The 19,050-nt window shown below is 66.5% G+C and overlaps 2 protein-coding genes across 2 annotated transcripts; both read left to right on the top strand.

The window, feature by feature from the left end:
• Window positions 1-589: 589 nt before the first annotated feature.
• On the top strand, window positions 590-10,142 carry SLC5A5 (solute carrier family 5 member 5). Its single transcript, XM_053999568.1, has 15 exons — window positions 590-662; window positions 1,021-1,502; window positions 2,271-2,336; window positions 2,573-2,624; window positions 2,725-2,792; window positions 3,708-3,862; window positions 4,095-4,235; window positions 5,074-5,203; window positions 5,818-5,906; window positions 5,994-6,106; window positions 6,733-6,803; window positions 7,250-7,336; window positions 8,000-8,241; window positions 8,845-8,948; window positions 9,880-10,142. The coding sequence occupies exons 2-15, from the start codon at window positions 1,137-1,139 to the stop codon at window positions 10,083-10,085; spliced, it is 1,890 nt and encodes a 629-aa protein (XP_053855543.1). The 5' UTR covers window positions 590-662; window positions 1,021-1,136; the 3' UTR covers window positions 10,086-10,142.
• A 2,000-nt stretch (window positions 10,143-12,142) lies between these two features.
• On the top strand, window positions 12,143-16,319 carry CCDC124 (coiled-coil domain containing 124). Its single transcript, XM_053999514.1, is given in 5 exon segments — window positions 12,143-12,513; window positions 13,925-14,105; window positions 14,857-14,971; window positions 16,077-16,101; window positions 16,103-16,319. Coding segments are annotated over 5 exon segments (660 nt in total). The 5' UTR covers window positions 12,143-12,354; the 3' UTR covers window positions 16,283-16,319.
• The last annotated feature ends 2,731 nt before the right edge of the window (window positions 16,320-19,050 follow it).

The raw sequence follows: 19,050 nt of genomic DNA, 5'->3' as shown, positions 1-19,050 counted from the left end.
GTTCCTCCGTGGTGACACCTTGGAGGGGACTGTGCCCCCGTGGTGACACCCTGGAGGGGACGGTGCTCCCTTGGTGACACCTCGGAGGGGACGGTGCCCCCTTGGTGACACCTCGGAGGGGACGGTGACACATCAGAGGCCACACTGCCCGCACAGCAGCTCTGTCCCCACCTCAGGGCGGTTGCCCTGCCCCAGCCCCAACCTCACCCGCAGGGGTTTGGGGCAAGAGCGTGGAAATCCCCAAACCTGTCCGGGCCCGGGCGGGACAAAGTGGCGTTGGTGGCAGGGAATGAGGAAGCGGGGCCAGCCCCACGCCCGGTGCCACGTATCTCGCCAGGAGCCACCGCGTGTTCCGCCACCGCCGCGCTGCCGGGGCTCAGCGCCGGGCCCGGAGCTCCGCGGCACCGCGGCCGCGCGGGAGGGAAGGGGTTACGGCCGCGGCCGCCGACAGCTCCATCCTCCCCGCCGCGGGTCCCTCCCCGACTGCCTGAACCTGCCTCCCACCGGCTGGAGCAGCTCGAGGCACGGCCGGGCCCTCGACACCTCCGGGGACGCGGCAGGGACCCCTCCCCGCGGACCCCCGGGCAGCCCCCGCTCGGCTCCTTGGGCTCGGTCCAGCCGGTCCGTCCCGCTCCGCCGGCAAACAACCTGCTCCTTCTGGGGTAAAGGTTTCCTTCGGGTTTGTTGTTTGTTCCCCTCGGCTGGAGATAAATTTGGCTCCGCCGGAGGCTCTGCCCCTCCTTGTTTGTGCTGCTCTGGGGAGGGGTCGCTCCCTCCCGGCCGCGTCCCTTTGGGCGCTGACGCCTCCCTGGGGCCGGTGGCCGGAGCAGCCGGACCGGGGACGGATCGGGGCAATTCCCCCGCCGAATTCTGGCTGTTCCTCCTCGGACTCTGCCCTTTCGCACCCCTTGGCGCAGCCCCTGCCTGGGAAGGGCACGGAGGGCACGGGGTGGGGCACAAAATCCCCGCTCCTGCTTTCCTCTGGGCGAGCCCATTCCCAGGAATTCTCTCTCCCTCCAGTCTCCCCCCTCGGATGCGCCGCTGCCGCCGAGCCCCGGCCTAACCCCGCGCCGAGTCCCCGCGTCCCCACCCTCCCGCAGGTGCCCCGTTTGGGGTCCCCCCCGCCCTAAGCGACCATGCCAGCTCCGCAGGGACCCCAGGACGTGCGGGACCTCACCTTCAGCCCGTGGGATTACGGAGTCTTCGCGCTGATGCTGCTCATCTCCACGGGCATCGGGCTCTTCCACGGGCTGGCCAAGGGCGGCCAGAAAACCTCGGAGGATTTTTTCACGGGCGGCCGGCGGATGACGGCGCTGCCCGTGGGGCTGTCGCTGTCCGCCAGCTTCATGTCGGCCATCCAGGTGCTGGGGGTGCCGGCCGAGGCGTTCCGCTACGGAGCCAAATTCCTCTGGATGTGCCTGGCGCAGCTCATCAACAGCGCGCTCACCGCGCAGCTCTTCCTGCCCGTCTTCTACCGCCTGGGGCTCACCAGCACCTACGAGGTGGGCACGGCGGGGACACGGGGGGACACGGGGGGACACGGGGGGACACGGGGGGACACGGCGGGACACGGCGGGGACACGGCTGGGGGGCGTCCCGCCGAGGTGCCGAGCATCGCCGCCAACGGCTCCGGGCTCAACTCGGCGGAGTGAGACCCCCCCCACTCAGCCCCGCGGGGTGCGGACCCCGCTCCTCCTGCCCCGGGGTGCTGGGGGGGGATCACTGTGTGCTCCCCAACCCCGCGGGACCCCGCTCCTCCTGCCCCGGGGTGCTGGGGGGGTGTCACTGTGTGCCCCCCAACCCCGCGGGACCCCGCTCCTCCTGCCCCGGGGTGCTGGGGGGGGGATCACTGTGTGCTCCCCAACCCCGCAGGACCCCGCTCCTCCTGCCCTGGGGTGCTGGGGGGGTGTCACTGTGTGCCCCCCAACCCCGCGGGACCCCGCTCCTCCTGCCCCGGGGTGCTGGGGGGGTGTCACTGTGTGCTCCCCAACCCCGCGGGACCCCGCTCCTCCTGCCCCGGGGTGCTGGGGGTGTCACTGTGTGCCCCCCAACCCCGCGGGACCCCGCTCCTCCTGCCCCGGGGTGCTGGGGGGTCTCTCCCAGACCCTCTCACCCCCTGCCCCGGGGTTCCGGGGGTCACTGCGTCTCCCCGCACACCCGCGGGACCCTGCTCGCCCTGCGCGGGGTTCTGGGGGTGCCTCCAGCCCCCCTGAGCCGCTGTTCAGGGCTCACTCCGGGCTGGCCCCGACGCGCTCCTGTCCTTGTCGCAGTACCTGGAGCGGCGCTTCAGCCGGAGCGTGCGGCTCTGCGGGACCGTGCAGTACGTGGTGGCCACGGTGCGTGTGCGGGCACAGCGCGGGCACAGCGCGGGCACAGCGCGGGGACAGCGCGGGGCTGGCAGCGGCGCTGCCCTGAGCCCCCGGGCGGCCCCGAGCTCGTGTTTTGGCTGGCTGCGGGCGAGCGCGGCGCGGCGGGAGCGCTGCTCGGAGAGAAAAGCCGCGCTCTTGGCGCAGCGCCGGCCCCGCCGCGCCCCTGCCGGGGGACGGGGCGCTGAGCCCCCCTCTTCCCGCAGATGCTCTACACCGGCATCGTCATCTACGCGCCCGCCCTGATCCTAAACCAAGGTGTGGGGTGGCGCGGGGGGGGGGTCGCTCCCCGTCCCTGTGTCCCCCCCCCCCCCGCGGGTGACAATTCCCCACCTCAGCACCTTCCCTTCTCCTCCAGTGACCGGGCTGGACATCTGGGCCTCGCTGCTGTCCACGGGGGCCATCTGCACCTTCTACACCACCATAGTGAGCGCGGGAGGGCTGGGGGGTCCCGGGGGTCTCCCGGAGGTGTCCCTGGGGTGTCCGGGGGATCCCGGGGTGTCCCGGTGTGTCCCGGGGGTCTCCCGGAGATGTCCCGGTGTGTCCCGGGGGATCCCGGAGGTGTCCCTGGGGTGTCCGGGGGATCCCGGGGTGTCCCGGTGTGTCCCGGGGGTCTCCCGGAGATGTCCCGGTGTGTCCCGGGGGATCCCGGGGTGTCCCGGGGGTGTCCGGGGTCTCCCGGGGGTCTCCCGGTGTGTCCCGGGGGTGTCCCGGGAGTGTCCCGGTGTGTCCCGGGGTGCCCCGGTGTGTCCCGGGGTGTCCGGGGGATCCCGGGGGTCTCCCGGAGGTGTCCCGGGGGATCCCGGGGTGTCCCGGGGTGTCCCGGTGTGTCCCGGTGTGTCCGGTCTCCCGGAGGTGTCCCGGGGGTGTCCGGGGGATCCCGGGGGTGTCCCGGGGCGTCCCGGGGGTGTCTCGGGGTGTCCCGGGGGATCCCGGGGGTCTCCCGGTGTGTCCCGGGGGTGTCCGGGGGATCCCGGGAGTGTCCCGGGGGTCTCCCGGAGATGTCCCGGTGTGTCCCGGGGGATCCCGGGGTGTCCCGGGGGTCTCCCGGAGATGTCCCGGTGTGTCCCGGGGTGTCCCGGGGGTCTCCCGGAGGTGTCCCGGTGTGTCCCGGGGGATCCCGGGGTGTCCCGGGGGTCTCCCGGAGATGTCCCGGTGTGTCCCGGGGCGTCCCGGGGGTCTCCCGGAGGTGTCCCGGTGTGTCCCGGGGGATCCCGGGGTGTCCTGGGGTGTCCCGGGGGTGTCCCGGGGTGTCCCGGGGTGTCCCGGGGGTCTCCCGGAGATGTCCCGGTGTGTCCCGGGGGTGTCCCCGGCGCTCAGCCCCGGCTCGCTGTGGCGCAGGGCGGGATGAAGGCTGTCATCTGGACCGACGTGTTCCAGGTGCTTGTGATGCTCGCGGGTTTCGTCGCCATCGCCGTCCGCGGGGCGCTGCTGGTGGGGGGTCCCGCCGCGGTGCTGAGCATCGCCGCCAACGGCTCCAGGCTCAACTTCGCCGAGTGGGTACCCCCAGACCCCGCGGGACCCCGCTCCCCCTGCCCCGGGGTGCTGGGGGGTCACTCCCGAGGGGTCTCCCCCAGCCACCATCCCCCTGCTCTGGGATCTGTGGGGTCACTCCCAGCCCCCCTCACCGCCCTCCCCCGGATCTGTGGGGTCGCTGCCGGGCCGTGCCCCCCCTGACCCGGGCCCCGGGCCGTGCCCCCCCTGACCCGGGCCCCGGGCCGTGCCCAGCTTCAGCCCGGACCCGCGGAGCCGCTACACGGTGTGGACGTTCGTGCTGGGCGGGACGCTGCTCTGGCTCTCCATGTACGGCGTCAACCAGGCGCAGGTGCAGCGCTACGTGGCCTGCAGGAGCGAGAGGGAGGCCAAGATGTGAGTCCGGGACCCCTCGGGACCCCCGGGATCCCCGGGAACTCCCCGGATCCCCTCGGGACCCCCGGGACCCCCGGGCACTCCCCGCATCCCCTCGGGACCCCCGGGATCCCCGGGAACTCCCCGCATCCCCTCGGGACCCCTCGGGACCCCCGGGCACTCCCCGGATCCCCTCGGGACCCCTCGGGACCCCCGGGAACTCCCCGGATCCCCTCGGGACCCCCGGGATCCCCGGGAACTCCCCGCATCCCCTCGGGACCCCTCGGGACCCCCGGGAACTCCCCGCATCCCCTCGGGACCCCTCGGGACCCCCGGGATCCCCGGGAACTCCCCGGATCCCCTCGGGACCCCTCGGGACCCCCGGGAACTCCCCGCATCCCCTCGGGACCCCTCGGGACCCCCGGGCACTCCCCGGATCCCCTCGGGACCCCTCGGGACCCCCGGGAACTCCCCGCATCCCCTCGGGACCCCTCGGGACCCCCGGGCACTCCCCGGATCCCCTCGGGACCCCCGGGATCCCCGGGAACTCCCCGCATCCCGCGCTGGGGGTCGCAGCGGGGAGGGGATGCTCTGGGGCGGGGGGGGTTTGTCCCCTGCCTGGGTCGTTGTGTGGGGGCAGTGCCCTGCAAGGACCTGGCACAGCCCCTGCAAGGACCCTGCACCCCCTTATGGACCCTGAATTCACCTGAAACCCCTGCACAGAGCCTGCAAGGACCCTACAAGGACCCTGCACCGTTTTTTGGACCTTGACTTGACCTGACAGCCCTGCCCAGCCCCTGCCAGGACCTTGCACGGCTGCAGTGCCCCTGGCAGGGCCCTGAGCCGCCCGTGCCCGCAGGGCGCTGCTGGTCAATCAGGCGGGGCTGTTCTGCATCGTGGCCAGCGCCGTGGCCTGCGGGCTCGTCATGTTCGCGCTCTATCGCCACTGTGACCCGCTGCTGGCCGGAGCCATCGCCGCCCCCGACCAGGCACGGCCCCCCCGGGACCCCCCCCCCACCTCCGTGCTCCCAGGGGGTTTTGGGGTCCCACAGGACCGCGATCCCCACGGGACAGCCCGAGGCTGTGGGGTCAGAGGGGGTTTTGGGGTCCTCCAGGATCCTCATCCCTCCAGCACCCCCTGAGGCAATGGGGTGGGAGTTTGGGGGGCTCCCAGGGGTTTTGGGGTCCCCCAGGGGTCCAGATCCTTTCCAGCACCCCCTGAAGCAGTGGGGTGGGAGTTTGGGGGGCTCCCAGGGGGTTTTGGGGTCCCCCAGGGGTCCAGATCCTTTCCAGCACCCCCTGAAGCAGTGGGGTGGGAGTTTGGGGGGCTCCCAGGCGGTTTTGGGGTTCAGATCCTTTCCAGCACCCCCTGAAGCAGTGGGGTGGGAGTTTGGGGGGCTCCCAGGGGTTTTGGGATCCCCCAGGGGTCCAGATCCTTTCCAGCACCCCCTGAAGCAGTGGGGTGAGAGTCTGGGGGGCTCCCAGGCGGTTTTGGGATTCAGATCCTTTCCAGCACCCCCTGAGGCAGTGGGGTGGGAGTTTGGGGGGCTCCCAGGCGGTTTTGGGGTCCCCCGGGTGCCGCCCCTTAGCCCTGTCCCCGCAGTACATGCCCTACCTGGTCCTGGACATCTTCGGGAGCACGCCGGGGGTGCCGGGGCTGTTCCTGGCCTGCGCCTACAGCGGCACGCTCAGGTGAGGAGGGGTCCCCGGCGCGGGGACCCGGGCTGGGGGTGCCACCGCGCTGTCCCCGCGGGGCTGACGGGGCCACCTCGCGCCCAGCACGGCCTCCACCTCCATCAACGCCATGGCCGCCGTCACCGTGGAGGACCTGGTGAGGCCGCGGCTGCCGGCGCTGTCCCCGAGGAAGCTGACGCTCATCTCCAAGGGGCTCTGTGAGTGCCACCGGCCCGGGGACACCGCGCGGGGACACGGACGGGCCACCCCCCCCCCGGGAGGGGTCACCCACACCTGGGATGTGCCAGGCTGTGCTGTGCCGTTCCATCCCACAGATCCCATCCCATCCCATCCCATCCCATCCCATCCCATCCCATCCCATGGATCCTATCCCATAAATCCCATCTCAATTCCATCAATCCCATCCCATCCCAATCCCATCCCATCAATCCTATCCAATCCCATCCCATAAATCCCATCCCATCCCATGGATCCTATCCCATAAATCCCAACCCAATTTTATCAATCCCATCCCATCCCAGTCCCATCCCATAAATCCCATAAATCCCAACCCCATCCCAGCAATCCCATAAATCCCATCAATCCCATCCCAATCTCATCCCATAAATCCCATAAATCCCATCCCAATCCCATCCCATCAATCCCAACCCCATCCCAGCAATCCCAATCCCATAAATCCCATAAATCCCATCCCAATCCCATCCCATCAATCCCAACCCCATCCCAGCAATCCCAATCCCATAAATCCCATAAATCCCATCCCAATCCCATCCCATAAATCCCAACCCCATCCCAGCAATCCCATATTCCCGTATTCCCACAGCTCTCACCTTCGGCACCTCGTGCATCACCGTGGCCGCTCTGTCCTCGCTGCTGGGGGGGGGTGTCCTGCAGGTGAGAGCCCCCCGAGACCCCAAACCCCCTCCCTCGGCTTCTACCGCCCCCAAAACCCCCCCAAACCCCCCCAAAACCCCCCAATTCCCCCCCCCCCCGGGCTGTCAGTGCCCACCCGAGCGGGGACACCGCGGGGACACGGCCACGCTCTGGTGGCACCCGGAGAACCCTCGAGGATGAAGGGGTTGAGCAGTGCCAGGACCCCCCCGGAGCCCCCTTGAGACCCCCCCTCGACCCCAAACTCTCTTCGCCTTCTCCCCCTCCAAAAAATAACCCCAACCCCCCCCAACATCCCCCCCGTGGGCTGGCAGTGCCCGCCCGAGCGGGGACACGGCGGGGACACGGCCACGCTCTGGTGGCACCCGGAGAGCCCTCGGGGAGGGGGGGCTGGGGCAGTGCCAGGCCCCCCCCGGAGCTGTCCCAGACCCCAAAAAAAAACCCCAAAGGGCTCCTTCACGGTGATGGGGGTGATCAGCGGGCCCCTGCTGGGCGCCTTCGTGCTGGGGATGTTCCTGCCCCGCTGCGGCACCGCCGTGAGTTGGGGGCTGGGGGCTGGGGTTTGGGGTCTGGGGTCTGGGGTTTGGGGTTTGAGGAGTTTGGGGTTTGAGGGGTTTGGGGTCTGGGGTCTGGGGTTTGGGGTTTGAGGGGTTTGGGGTTTGAGGGGTTTGGGGTCTGGGGTCTGGGGTCTGGGGTTTGAGGGGTTCGGGGTTTGAGGGGTTTGGGGTCTGGGGTCTGGGGTCTGGGGTTTGGGGTTTGAGGGGTTTGGGGTTTGAGGGGTTCGGGGTTTGAGGGGTTTGGGGTCTGGGGTTCGGGGTCTGGGGTTCGGGGTCTGAGGTTTGAGGGGATTGGGGTTTGAGGGGTTTGGGGGCAGGACGGGGATGGTTTGGGGGGCCTGGGGTTTGTGGTTTGGGCGGTTTGGGGCGTTTTGGGATTTCGGGGATTTGGGGGGGTTTGGGGAATTGGGGAGTTTGGGGGGTTGGGGGCTAGGAGGATTTGGGGGAGGGGGATTTTGGGAACGAGGGTATTTTGGGGCGGGGGGGGTTCTGCCATTCAACAGGGAATATTTGGGATTTTTGGGGGGGTCTCCACTTCCTCCCCCGGGCCCTGCTGACCGCCCTGTCCCTGTCCCTGTCCCTGTCCCTGTCCCTGTCCCTGTCCCCGTCCCTGTCCCATCCCTGTCCCTGTCCCTGTCGCAGGGGGTCCTGGGGGGCCTGGCCGCGGGCCTGGCGCTGTCCCTGTGGGTGGCCGTGGGTGCCACCCTGTACCCGCCCAGCGCGGCCACCATGGGGGTGCTGCCCACCTGGGGGACGCTGTGCCCGCCCCGCAACGCCACCAGCGCCACCAGCGCCACCAGTGCCACCAGCGCCACCAGCGCCACCAGCGCCACCAGTGCCACCAGCGGCCCCGCCCTGCCCGCGCCACCCCCGGAGCCGCTGCGGTGAGCGGGGCTGGGGACAGCGGGGGCGCGCTCCTGTCCCCTGGGCTGGCACGTCCAGGCTGCCCTGTGATGTCACACCCCTGTCCCTGCTGGCTGTGACGTCACATCACGGCCCCCTGTGATGTCATGTCCCTGGCACTCTGCCCTGTGATGTCACACTCCTGTCACTGTCCCTTTTGATGTCACACCCCTGTCCCTGCTGGCCGTGACGTCACATCACTGCCCCTTGTGATGTCACACCCCGTCACTGCCCTCTGTGACGTCACGTCACCGTCCCTGCCTGTTGTGACATCACAACAGTGGCCCCGCCCCTTATGATGTCACACTTCCTCCCTTGTCCCTTGTGACGTCACATCCCTGTCCCCGTCCCCTATGACGTCACAGGGAGTCCCTGTCCCTGCTGGCTGTGATGTCACACCTCTGTCCCTGCTTTTTGTGACGTCACATCCCTGTCCCCATGCTGGCTGTGACGTCACCGGGTGTCCCCGTTCCCTGTGACGTCACCGGGTGTCCCTGCGGGCGGTGACACCCCGCTGTCCCCGTTCCCTGTGACGTCACCGGGTGTCCCTGCGGGCGGTGACACCCCGCTGTCCCCTGTCACAGCCCGGCCATCCTGGGTGACTTCTACTCCGTGTCCTACCTGTACTACGGCGCCTTGGGGACCCTGGGGACCGTGGGGACAGGGGCCCTGCTCAGCCTGCTGCCAGGTGAGCGGGGGGACGGCCCTGTCACCCCCTGTGTCACCCCTGTGTCACCTCCTGTGTCACCGCCTGTGTCACCCCTGTGTCACCCCCTGTGTCACCTCCTGTGTCACCTCCTGTGTCACCGCCTGTGTCACCCCTGTGTCACCTCCTGTGTCACCCCCTGTGTCACCCCCTGTGTCACCGCCTGTGTCACTGCCTGTGTCACCCCCTGTGTCACCTCCTGTGTCACCGCCTGTGTCACCGCCTGTGTCACCCCCTGTGTCACCCCCTGTGTCACCCCCTGTGTCACCCCCTGTGTCATCCCCTGTGTCACCTCCTGTGGCACCTCCTGTGTCACCCCCTGTGTCACCTCCTGTGTCACTGCCTGTGTCACCCCTGTGTCACCCCCTGTGTCACCGCCTGTGTCACCCCCTGTGTCATCCCCTGTGTCACCGCCTGTGTCACCCCTGTGTCACCTCCTGTGTCACCCCCTGTGTCACCCCCTGTGTCACCGCCTGTGTCACCGCCTGTGTCACCCCCTGTGTCACCGCCTGTGTCACCGCCTGTGTCACCCCTGTGTCACCCCTGTGTCACCCCCTGTGTCACCCCTGTGTCACCACCTGTGTCACCCCCTGTGTCACCGCCTGTGTCACCTCCTGTGTCACCTCCTGTGTCACCCCTGTGTCACCTCCTGTGTCACCCCCTGTGTCACCCCCTGTGTCATCCCCTGTGTCACCCCCTGTGTCACCGCCTGTGTCACCTCCTGTGTCACCTCCTGTGTCACCGCCTGTGTCATCCCCTGTGTCACCTCCTGTGGCACCCCCTGTGTCACCTCCTGTGTCACCGCCTGTGTCACCCCTGTGTCACCCCTGTGTCACCTCCTGTGTCACCCCCTGTGTCACCCCTGTGTCACCCCTGTGTCACCCCGCTCTGTCACCGTGTCCCCTCCCGGCAGGGCCAGCCCGCTGTCCCCAGGGCGTGCTGTGGTGGGACATCGTCAGGGCCGCGCCCTCGGGTGTCCCCAGGGGTGACGGCGCCCCCGGGGACGAGCGCCCGGACAAGGCCACGGTGACCCGGGTGCTGCTGGAGAGGCCGGGCGGGGAGGGGACAGCCCCGTGTGACCCCCCCAGGGGTGGCACTGTCACCGAGAGCGACGTGTAGGGGACGGCGCGGTGGGGACACGGGGACGGCCCCAATAAAGGAGCTGCTGGTCCTGGACAGAGCCTGTCCTTGGGGGGACAGGGGGGACACGGGGGGACACGGGGGGGACACGGAGGGGACACGGGGGGACACGGAGGGGACACGGAGGGGACACGGGGGGACACGGGGGGACACGGAGGGGACACGGAGGGGACACGGGGGGACACGGGGGGACACGGAGGGGACACGGAGGGGACACGGGGGGGACACGGCCGCTGTCCCTCAGGTGACACTGCTGGAACCCTGCAGGGGTCACGGACAGGTGCGGGGGGAATTTGGGAATCCAGACCTGCCCTGGTGAGCCCCGCCCACCCAGGTGATAATGACCACACCCTGCCAAGCCCCGCCCATACAGGTGACAATGACCACACCCTGCCAAGCCCCACACATACAGGTGACAATGACCACACCCTGCCGAGCCACGCCCATGCAGGTGACAATGGCAATGGCCACACCCTGCCAAGCCCCGCCCACCCAGGTGACAATGGCAATGGCCACACCCTGCCAAGCCCCGCCCACCCAGCTGACAATGCGGGCTCCTGCAGGTGACAAAGGGCCCCTCCCCTTTAAGCCCCGCCCATCCATCTGACAGCGACCCCGCCCCTTTAAGCCCCGCCCAGCCCCTCAGGAGCCGCTCGGGGCGCTGCCATCTTTGAAGCGGGCAGAGCCTCCTCCGCCGGCGGGCGTCGCGCGAGTTCCCCGCGGATTTTTTTCCACGGCGCCGCCCAGAGCGGGGCTCTCCGCCCGTCCCGCCGCTCCCGCCGCTCCCTCCTCTCGCTCCGCCGCCGCTCCCGCACAGAAGCAGCAAAGCCGTGCCCGGCCGTGCCCTCAACAAACATGGCGGCCGCGCGCCCTGCCTGCCCCCGCCGGCGGGGAGGCGACGGCGCGCGGTGATGACGCACAAAGCGCGCGACGGCCGGGGCGGCGGGGCCCGGTAGGAGCGGGGCCGGTTCGGGGCCGGGCGGGGCTGAGGGAGCGGGACGGGCCCGGGCCGGCAATGAGGGGAAGGGACGGCACCGGAGCGAGCGGGGCCGCCGGGGAGCGCCGGGGGGTGGCGGGCGGGGAGGCCCGGGGGGGGTGGGCCGGGCCCGGGGGTCCCTTTTTGCCGCCCCTCAGGTGAGGCCCTGCCCCGATCCCGCTCCTGGGGAGGCTCGCAGGGCGCGAGGAGGGATTTTAGGAAGGGTCACGATGCGGGAAAAGGGATTCTAGGACGGCTCCGAGGATGCTCCAGGCAGGAGAAAGGATTGAATCCATCCCAGGCTGGGCAAACCTCCGCGATGGAGCGGCCCTGCCCTGCCCTTTTCGATTTCATTAACAATTATCTACCATTAAACCCAAAGATTCCGCCCCGGAGCTCCCAAAGCTGCGATTTCCCCCGTGTTTGGTTGGCGTTAAAACTCCCCTTTTCCTTGGATTTGGCTTCTCCCACCCTGGATAACAATCCCAGCCCGGTTTTGGGGCTGTTTATCCAAATTAAAGGCGTTTCTCCCCTCCCTGTGGATGCCCCTGGAGCTCAATCCCGTTTTTCCTGGCTCGGGGTTTTTTTGGACATCCAGGTGCTTTTTCCACGGGGAAGCTGGGAGGCTGGATTTTGGCCTGGAGGGAGCAGATTTGGGATCAGCCAGCCTCTGGAGGAAATCTGGGACATTTATCCCAGGTTTATCCCGATCCGAGCCTGGGATAAACCATGGGGGATGACCCCAGGCTTTTTTCATCAGTTGTGGGGCCTTTTAGCCCCTTCCAAATCCCCAAAATCTGGGAGAGGGGCTGGAGAATTCCTGGGAGGGGGCTGCAGAATTCCTGGGAGGGGGCTGGAGAATTCCTGAGGGAGATGGGAATGGAGCTGGAGAATTCCTGAGGGACCTGAGAAGAGGCTGCAGAATTCCTGGGAAGGGGCTGGAGAATTCCTGGGAAGGGGCTGGAGAATTCCTGGGAGGGGGCTGGAGAATTCCTGGGAAGGGGCTGCAGAATTCCTGGGAAGGGGCTGCAGAATTCCTGGGAGGGGGCTGCAGAATTCCTGAGGGAAGCTGGCGAGAGGAACCTTGGAAAGTTTTGCTCCCCATCCCTGCAGCTTTCCAAGGCCGCAAGCTCCCAGCTCTGCCTGCCTGGCCTCGAGCCCCAGTCCCGGCTTCCCCCACAAGAAACAAACCCCAGGAAAATCCAACCCCAAAGGCCCCCCCGGAGCCGTGGAGAGCCCCGATTTCTCCCGCTTTCCCAGGGGGTTTGAGGGATGCCCAAGAAATTCCAGGGGGAGAACAGCAAGTCGGCGGCGGCGCGCGCCCGCAGGGCCGAGGCCAAGGCGGCGGCGGAGGCGCGGCGGCAGCAGGAGCTGGAGGATGAGCTCTGGAAGGACGAGGACAAACACGTCCTGAGGAAGGAGCAGAGGAAGGTGGGGATCCCCAAATCCTGGGAGCAGGGAGGGGGAAGAGGTTTGGGAATGAGGAGAGGGGAAAGTCTGGGGATGAGGGGGAAGAGGTTTGGGGATGAGGGGGAAGAGGTTCGGGAATAAAGGGGAGGAACCAGGTGAGGAAGAGGAGGGAAAACTCTGGGAGATGAAGGAGAGGAGGAACAATCCTGGGAATGAGAGGGAGGACATCCATGGATCCATCCATGGGTCCATCCACGAATCCATGAATCCATCCATAAATCCACCCATGGATCCATCTGTGAATCCATCCATGAATCTGTGAACCCATCCATGGATCTGTGAATCCATCCATGGATCCATCCATAAATCCATGGATCCATCCATGAATCCATGCATGGATCTGTGAATCCATCCATAAATCCATCCATGGATCCATGTGTGAATCCATCCATAAATCCATCCACGGATCCATCCATGAATCTGTGAATCCATCCATGGATCCATCCATAAATCTGCGGATCCATCCACGGATCCATCCGTGCATCCCAGCCCTTGCCAGGCAGGGCTCTCCCCTCCCCGTGCCCCGTCCCAGCAGCGTGGCCGTTGTTTTTCCCATGAGCCTGGGCATGAGCCATGCCCATGAGCTGTGCCCATGACACTGTGCCCATGACACCATGCCCGTGCCCGTGTGCCATCCCCATGTGCCATGCCCATGACACCATGCCGGTGACACTGTGCCCGTGTGCCGTGCCCGTGACACCGTGCCCATGCCCGTGAGCCATGCCCATGAGCCGTGCCCGTGTGCCGTGCCCATGACACTGTGCCCATGACACCGTGCCGGTGACACCGTGCCTATGCCCATGTGCCATGCTGGTGACACCGTGCCCATGTGCCATGCCCATGACACTGTGCTGGTGATGCCGTGCCCGTGCCTGTGTGCCGTGCCCGTGTGCCATGCCCATGTGCCATGCCCATGACACCGTGCCGGTGACCCCGTCCCCGTGCCTGTGTGCCGTGCCCGTGTGCCATGCCCATGACACCGTGCCCGTGCCTGTGTGCTGTGCCCGTGTGCCGTGCCCGTGTGCTGTGCCGGTGACACCGTGCCCGTGTGCCCTGCCCCTGACGCCGTGCCCGTGCCCGTGTGCTGTGCCCGTGTGCCATGCCCATGACACTCTGCCCATGACACCGTGCCCATGTGCCGTGCCGGTGACGCCGTGCCCGTGTGCCATGCCCCTGACGCCGTGCCCATGCCTGTGTGCTGTGCCCGTGTGCCGTGCCCATGTGCCATGCCCATGACACCGTGCCCATGACGCCGTGCCCCTGATGCCGTGCCCGTGCCCGTGTGCTGTGCCCGTGTGCCATGCCCATGACACCGTGCCCATGACACCGTGCCCATGACGCCGTGCCCCTGACGCCGTGCCCGTGTGCCCAGGAGGAGCGCGAGAAGCGGCGCCTGGAGCAGCTGGAGCGCCGCAAGGAGCTGCAGCGGCTGCTGGAGGAGGAGGACGCCAAGCTCAAGGGGAAAGCTCCGCGGCAGGGGAGCGCCGGGAAGGTGACGCGCGCCCAGATCGAGGAGAACGTCCGCAGGGAGCCGCGGGAAAGCGCGGACGCAGGTCTGGGAATTCCCCCGGCATTCCATCTCCGGCTTCCCTGGCCCTGGAATCGTCCCAGAAAAACCTGGGATGGCCTTCGGCCTCGGGTTTGATCCCAGAGCTCCTTTCCAGCCGGGGAATCCCGTGGTTTATTCTCCTGGGCTTCTTGATTTTCCGTGTCCGCGTCCTTCCCGGTCCCACATTTCCCCCATTCCCAGTCCCACGTTTCCTTTTACAGAGGAAAAACTGATTTTTAAAATTATTTTTTAATTTTTTTTTTTTTTTTTTTTTTTAAATTGAGTTTTCCAAGGAAGAAAAAAAAATTTGATTTTCCAGAGGGAAAACTTGGAGTTTTGTAGAAGGAAAATTCCAGAGGGAAAATTGAGGTTTTTTTAGAGGAAAAAAAAATTGAGGTTTTATTTTTTAGAGGAAAAAAATGGGGTTTTTTTAGAGGAAAAACTGATTTTTTAAGAGGGAAAATTCCAGAGGAAAACTGGGGTTTTTTAGAGGAAAAATTTAGATTTGTTAGAGGAAAAATTGATGTTTCTTTACAGGAAAATTTGTTTTTTTTTTTTTAGAGCAAAAATTGACTTTTTTAGAGGGAAAATTCCAGAGGAAAAAATTGAGGTTTTTTTTTACAGGAAAAATTGAAGTTTTTCAGAGGGGAAAACTGACTTTCCCGGGAGGGTTTTAAAGCAAAAGCGGGGTTTTCCAGAGGGATAATTGGTTTTTCCCGAGGGAATTCCCCAGCATTCCCGGTTTTTCCCGGCAGCCGAGAAGGAGAAATCCCACCTGGAGCTGCCGCTGGAGGAGAACCTGAACCGGCGGCTGCCCGAGGAGGGCGCGGTGGAGGCGCGCAGCATCGAGGACGCCATCGCCGCCCTCAGGTGCGGCCCGACCCCAAACCCCGGACGGGCCCTGAAACCTCCCGGGGTGGGATCCCGGAGGGAAACCCGGGATTTGGGGACGAGGGGAGGGGAGATGTGTCCCGGGATTGCGGGCGGGGAATGGGATGGGCGTTCCTGTGGGATCCCTGAAGTCCTGTGGGATTGGGGTGTCCCTGGAATCCCTGGGGGTTCCTGTGGGATTGGGGTGTCCCTGGAATCCATGGGGGGGTTCCTGTGGGATTGGGGTGTCCCTGGAATCTGTGGGGGGATTTCTGTGGGATTGGGGTGTCCCTGGAATCTGTGGGGGGGTTCCTGTGGGATCGGGGGGTTCCTGTGGGATCAGGGTGTCCCTGGAATCCGTGGGGGGATTTCTGTGGGATTGGGGTGTCCCTGGAATCCCTTGGGGGGGGTTCCTGTGGGATTGGGGTGTCCCTGGAATCCCTTGGGGGGGGTTCCTGTGGGATTGGGGTGTCCCTGGAATCCGTGGGGCCACTTCCTTGGGATCGGGGCCGTCCCTCCCTCTTCCTGTCCCCTCGGGGCCATGTCTCTCCCTGTCCCCCTCAGTGTGTCCATCCCTGTCCCCACCCCCTCGTGACCACGTCCCTCCGTGTCCCTGTCCCCATCGTGTCCCAGCCCTGTCCCTGTCCCCCTGACGTGTCCCCCTGTCCCCAGCGTGTCCCGTCCCTGTCCCCAGCTTGTCCCAGCCCTGTCCCCCGTCCCTGTCCCTGTCCCCCTGACGTGTCCCCCGTCCCCCATTCCTGTCCCCAGCGTGTCCCAGCCCTGTCCCTGTCCCCCTGACGTGTCCCCCTGTCCCCCATTCCTGTCCCCCATCCCTGTCCCTGTCCCCCATGCCTGTCCCTGTCCCCCTGACGTGTCCCCTGTCCCCAGCGTGTCCCAGCCCTGTCCCTGTCCCTGTCCCCCATGCCTGTCCCTGTCCCCCTGACGTGTCCCCTGTCCCCAGCGTGTCCCAGCCCTGTCCCCCTGACGTGTCCCCCTGTCCCCAGCGTGTCCCAGCCCTGTCCCCCTGACGTGTCTCCCTGTCCCTGTCCCCCATGCCTGTCCCTGTCCCCCTGACGTGTCCCCTGTCCCCCATCCCTGTCCCCAGCGTGTCCCAGCCCCTGGAGCGCCACCCCCGAGCGCCGGCTCCGCGCCGCCTTCGCCGCCTTCGAGGAGCTGCAGCTGCCGCGGCTGCGGCGGGAGCACCCCAACATGCGGCTGAGCCAGCTGCGCCAGCTGCTCAAGAAGGAGTGGCTGAGGTCCCCCGAGAACCCCCTGAACCAGCGGCACAAAGCCTACAACAGCCCCCCATAGCCCCCCGGAGCCCCCCGGAGCCCCCGGAGCCCCCGGAGCCCCCAGAGCCCCCGGACTGCCCTTCCCGCCGGGCTTCCCCCGCCGCTCCCTGCTGCTCGCCCGGGGCCGCCCGGGGTCGGACTGATGGCGCCTTCTCCTTCCCGAAATCCCCCGGAGCGGCAGCTCCCAGCAGCTCCCAGCAGCTCCCAGCAGCTCCCAGCAGCTCCCGGGCTGCCCTTGGCATTCCCTCCTTGGAGTTCTGGAGCTGCCACGTGGGAAACGCTCCCGGGGTGGGACCCGAGGAGATCCCGGACCCTGGATCGCCCTTGGGTGTCCCTGCTCCTGGTTCTTTGGGGTTGGGGTATCCCTGAATTCCCTGCTCCTGGTTCTTTGGGGTTGGGGTATCCCTGAATTCCCTGCTCCTGTTTTCTTTGGGGTTGGGATATCCCTGAATTCCCTGCTCCTGGTTCTTTGGGGCTGGGGTATCCCTGAATTCCCTGCTCCTGTTTTCTTTGGGGTTGGGATATCCCTGAATTCCCTGCTCCTGGTTCTTTGGGGTTGGGATATCCCTGAATTCCCTGCTCCTGGTTCTTTGGGGTTGGGATATCCCTGAATTCTCTACTCCCATTTCCTCTGGGATATCCCTGAATTCCCTGCTCCTGGTTCTTTGGGGTTGGGATATCTGTGATCCCATTTCCTTTGGGATTGGCCTATCCCCACAATCCCTGGTGCCATTTCCTTTGGGACTGGGGCTATCCTTGGTCCTTTTTCCTTTGGGATTGGAGCAGAAGCGTTGGGAAGAGGGAGAATCCCTCAGGGAGGAGTGGGAAAAGCCTTTCCGGGGTGGGGACAGCAGTGCCAGGCACTCCAGGTGACATTCCCGCTGTCCCCTGCAATGCTGGAGCCCCAAATCCACCCGGAGGAGGGAAATTCCTGCTTTTCCCACCCCTTTTCCCCTTTCCTGATCCCGGGCTCAGGAGCCTTGGGAAGGGGAGGTGACGTTCCCGGGGTCCCTGTGGGAGTGCTGAGCTCCCTGGGGAACGCCGGGATCCTCGGGAATGCCGATCCTGCCGTTCCCCCCCTCTCTCTTCCCCATCCTTTGGGAATGAAATTCCTTCCCAGGAATCGGCCTGGAGGTGCCACCGGGCTTCCCAAAATCCCATGGGATTCATCCGGGCTCATCCTTTTCCCTCTTTTTGGGGCTGCCCCCCCTGGGCTGGGCCCTGTTCCCGCATCCCAGAATTCCCAAATCCAGCCAGGGAGGAATGCCCCACCCCCCCCAGCCCTTTGTGTGAGTTTGGTGTGTTTGAATCCAATTAAAAATTTAAAGAAAAAAACCCCAAAATCCGATTAAATCGGGGAAGGAATAATTTGGGAAGGGTCTGGGGGGATTCTTTCCCTGCCTTGCTCAGTTTTATCCCTGAAAACGTGGAAGATCCCGCTGGAATTAGGGGTGGGATTCCTGCTTGCACTGGGGGGGTTCCCTGCCCTTGGGACCCCCCCGGGTTGTTCCTGAGGGGGGGAATCCCCCATTCCCGCTGCTCCTGGAATGAGGAACCCGCGGGAGCGTGTCCCCCCTGTTCCCATCCCGGGAATTCCCATTCCCCTCCCCTTCCCAATTCCCTTCCTGTTCCCATTCCCCATTCCCATTCCCTGTTCCCATTCCCCGTTCCCATTCCCCATCCCCGTTCCCTGTTCCCATTCCCCATTCCCAATCCTATTCCCCATTCCCCGTTCCCATTCCCCATTCCCGTTCCCAATCCCATTCCCGGTGTCCCCTCACCGGTGGGGCTGCCTGGACCCCCCCAGATCCGCCCCATGGGATCAGAGGGGATTGAGGGGACCCAAAAACATTTCCGGGGTCCCCCCCCCCCGTTTTAGGGGATTTGGGGGAACCCCTCCATTAACGGGGGGAATCCCCCAGCGGCGGGAGGGGGCGGGATTAGTGGGGGATCCCCCATTTCCCATGGGATTTGGGGGAATCCCGCAGTGCGCGGGGGGGGTCCCGGTGTCCCCCCCCCCCCAGCAAAGCGGCTCCCGAGGGGGCGGGGGGATCCCCGCCGCAGGAGGGGGAGGGGATTCCCGCCCCTCCCCCCTTTTCCCACCATTGGGGGGGGGGCATTGCCATGGCAACGAGCGGGGGGGGGGACGTGGGGGGGCGGCGGTCACGCGGGATCGGCTGGCACCGGGAACCCCCCCGCCCCCAAACCGGGCATCATCCCCCCCGAACCGGGCATCCCCCCCGATATCCCACATCCCCCCCGAACCGGGCATCCCCCCCGATATCCGACATCCCCCCCCCGATATCCGACACCCCCCCGAACCGGGCATCCCCCCCGCCCCCGCACCGGGAATCCTCCCCCCTCCCCCCCCGCCGTGGCACCGGGTATCCCCGAGGCTCCGCCCCCCTCCGGCCCGGCCCCGCCCTCTGCAGCACGACCCCCCCTCAGCGTCCCCCCACCCCCCCCCGACCCCGAGCGGGGATTGCGGGCGTGGGACCGGACAGAGGGACAGGGACACACGGACGGGGACAGGGACGGGGACGGGGACACACGGACAGGGACACACGGACAGGGACAGGGACAGGGACACAGGGATAGGGATACACGGACACGGACACACGGACACACGGACACACGGACAGGGACAGGGACACACGGACACAGGGACAGGGACAGGGACACAGGGATAGGGATACACGGACACGGACACACGGACACACGGACACACGGACAGGGACAGGGACAGAGGGACAGGGACACACGGACACACGGACACACGGACAGGGA

The sequence above is a fragment of the Vidua macroura genome, chromosome 26 (genome assembly GCF_024509145.1).
Source record: "Vidua macroura isolate BioBank_ID:100142 chromosome 26, ASM2450914v1, whole genome shotgun sequence".
Taxonomy (NCBI): Eukaryota; Metazoa; Chordata; class Aves; order Passeriformes; family Viduidae; genus Vidua; species Vidua macroura.
This window is presented reverse-complemented; position numbering and strand designations above follow the sequence as displayed.

Coding starts and splice junctions, on each gene's coding strand:
- SLC5A5 (XM_053999568.1), top strand. CDS start 1,137: ATGCCAGCTCCGCAGGGACCCCAGGACGTGCGGGACCTCACCTTCAGC. Junction 3,863..4,094: donor TCCAGGCTCAACTTCGCCGA/GTGGGTACCCCC, acceptor GGCCGTGCCCAG/CTTCAGCCCGGACCCGCGGA. Junction 5,907..5,993: donor GCCTACAGCGGCACGCTCAG/GTGAGGAGGGGT, acceptor CCTCGCGCCCAG/CACGGCCTCCACCTCCATCA.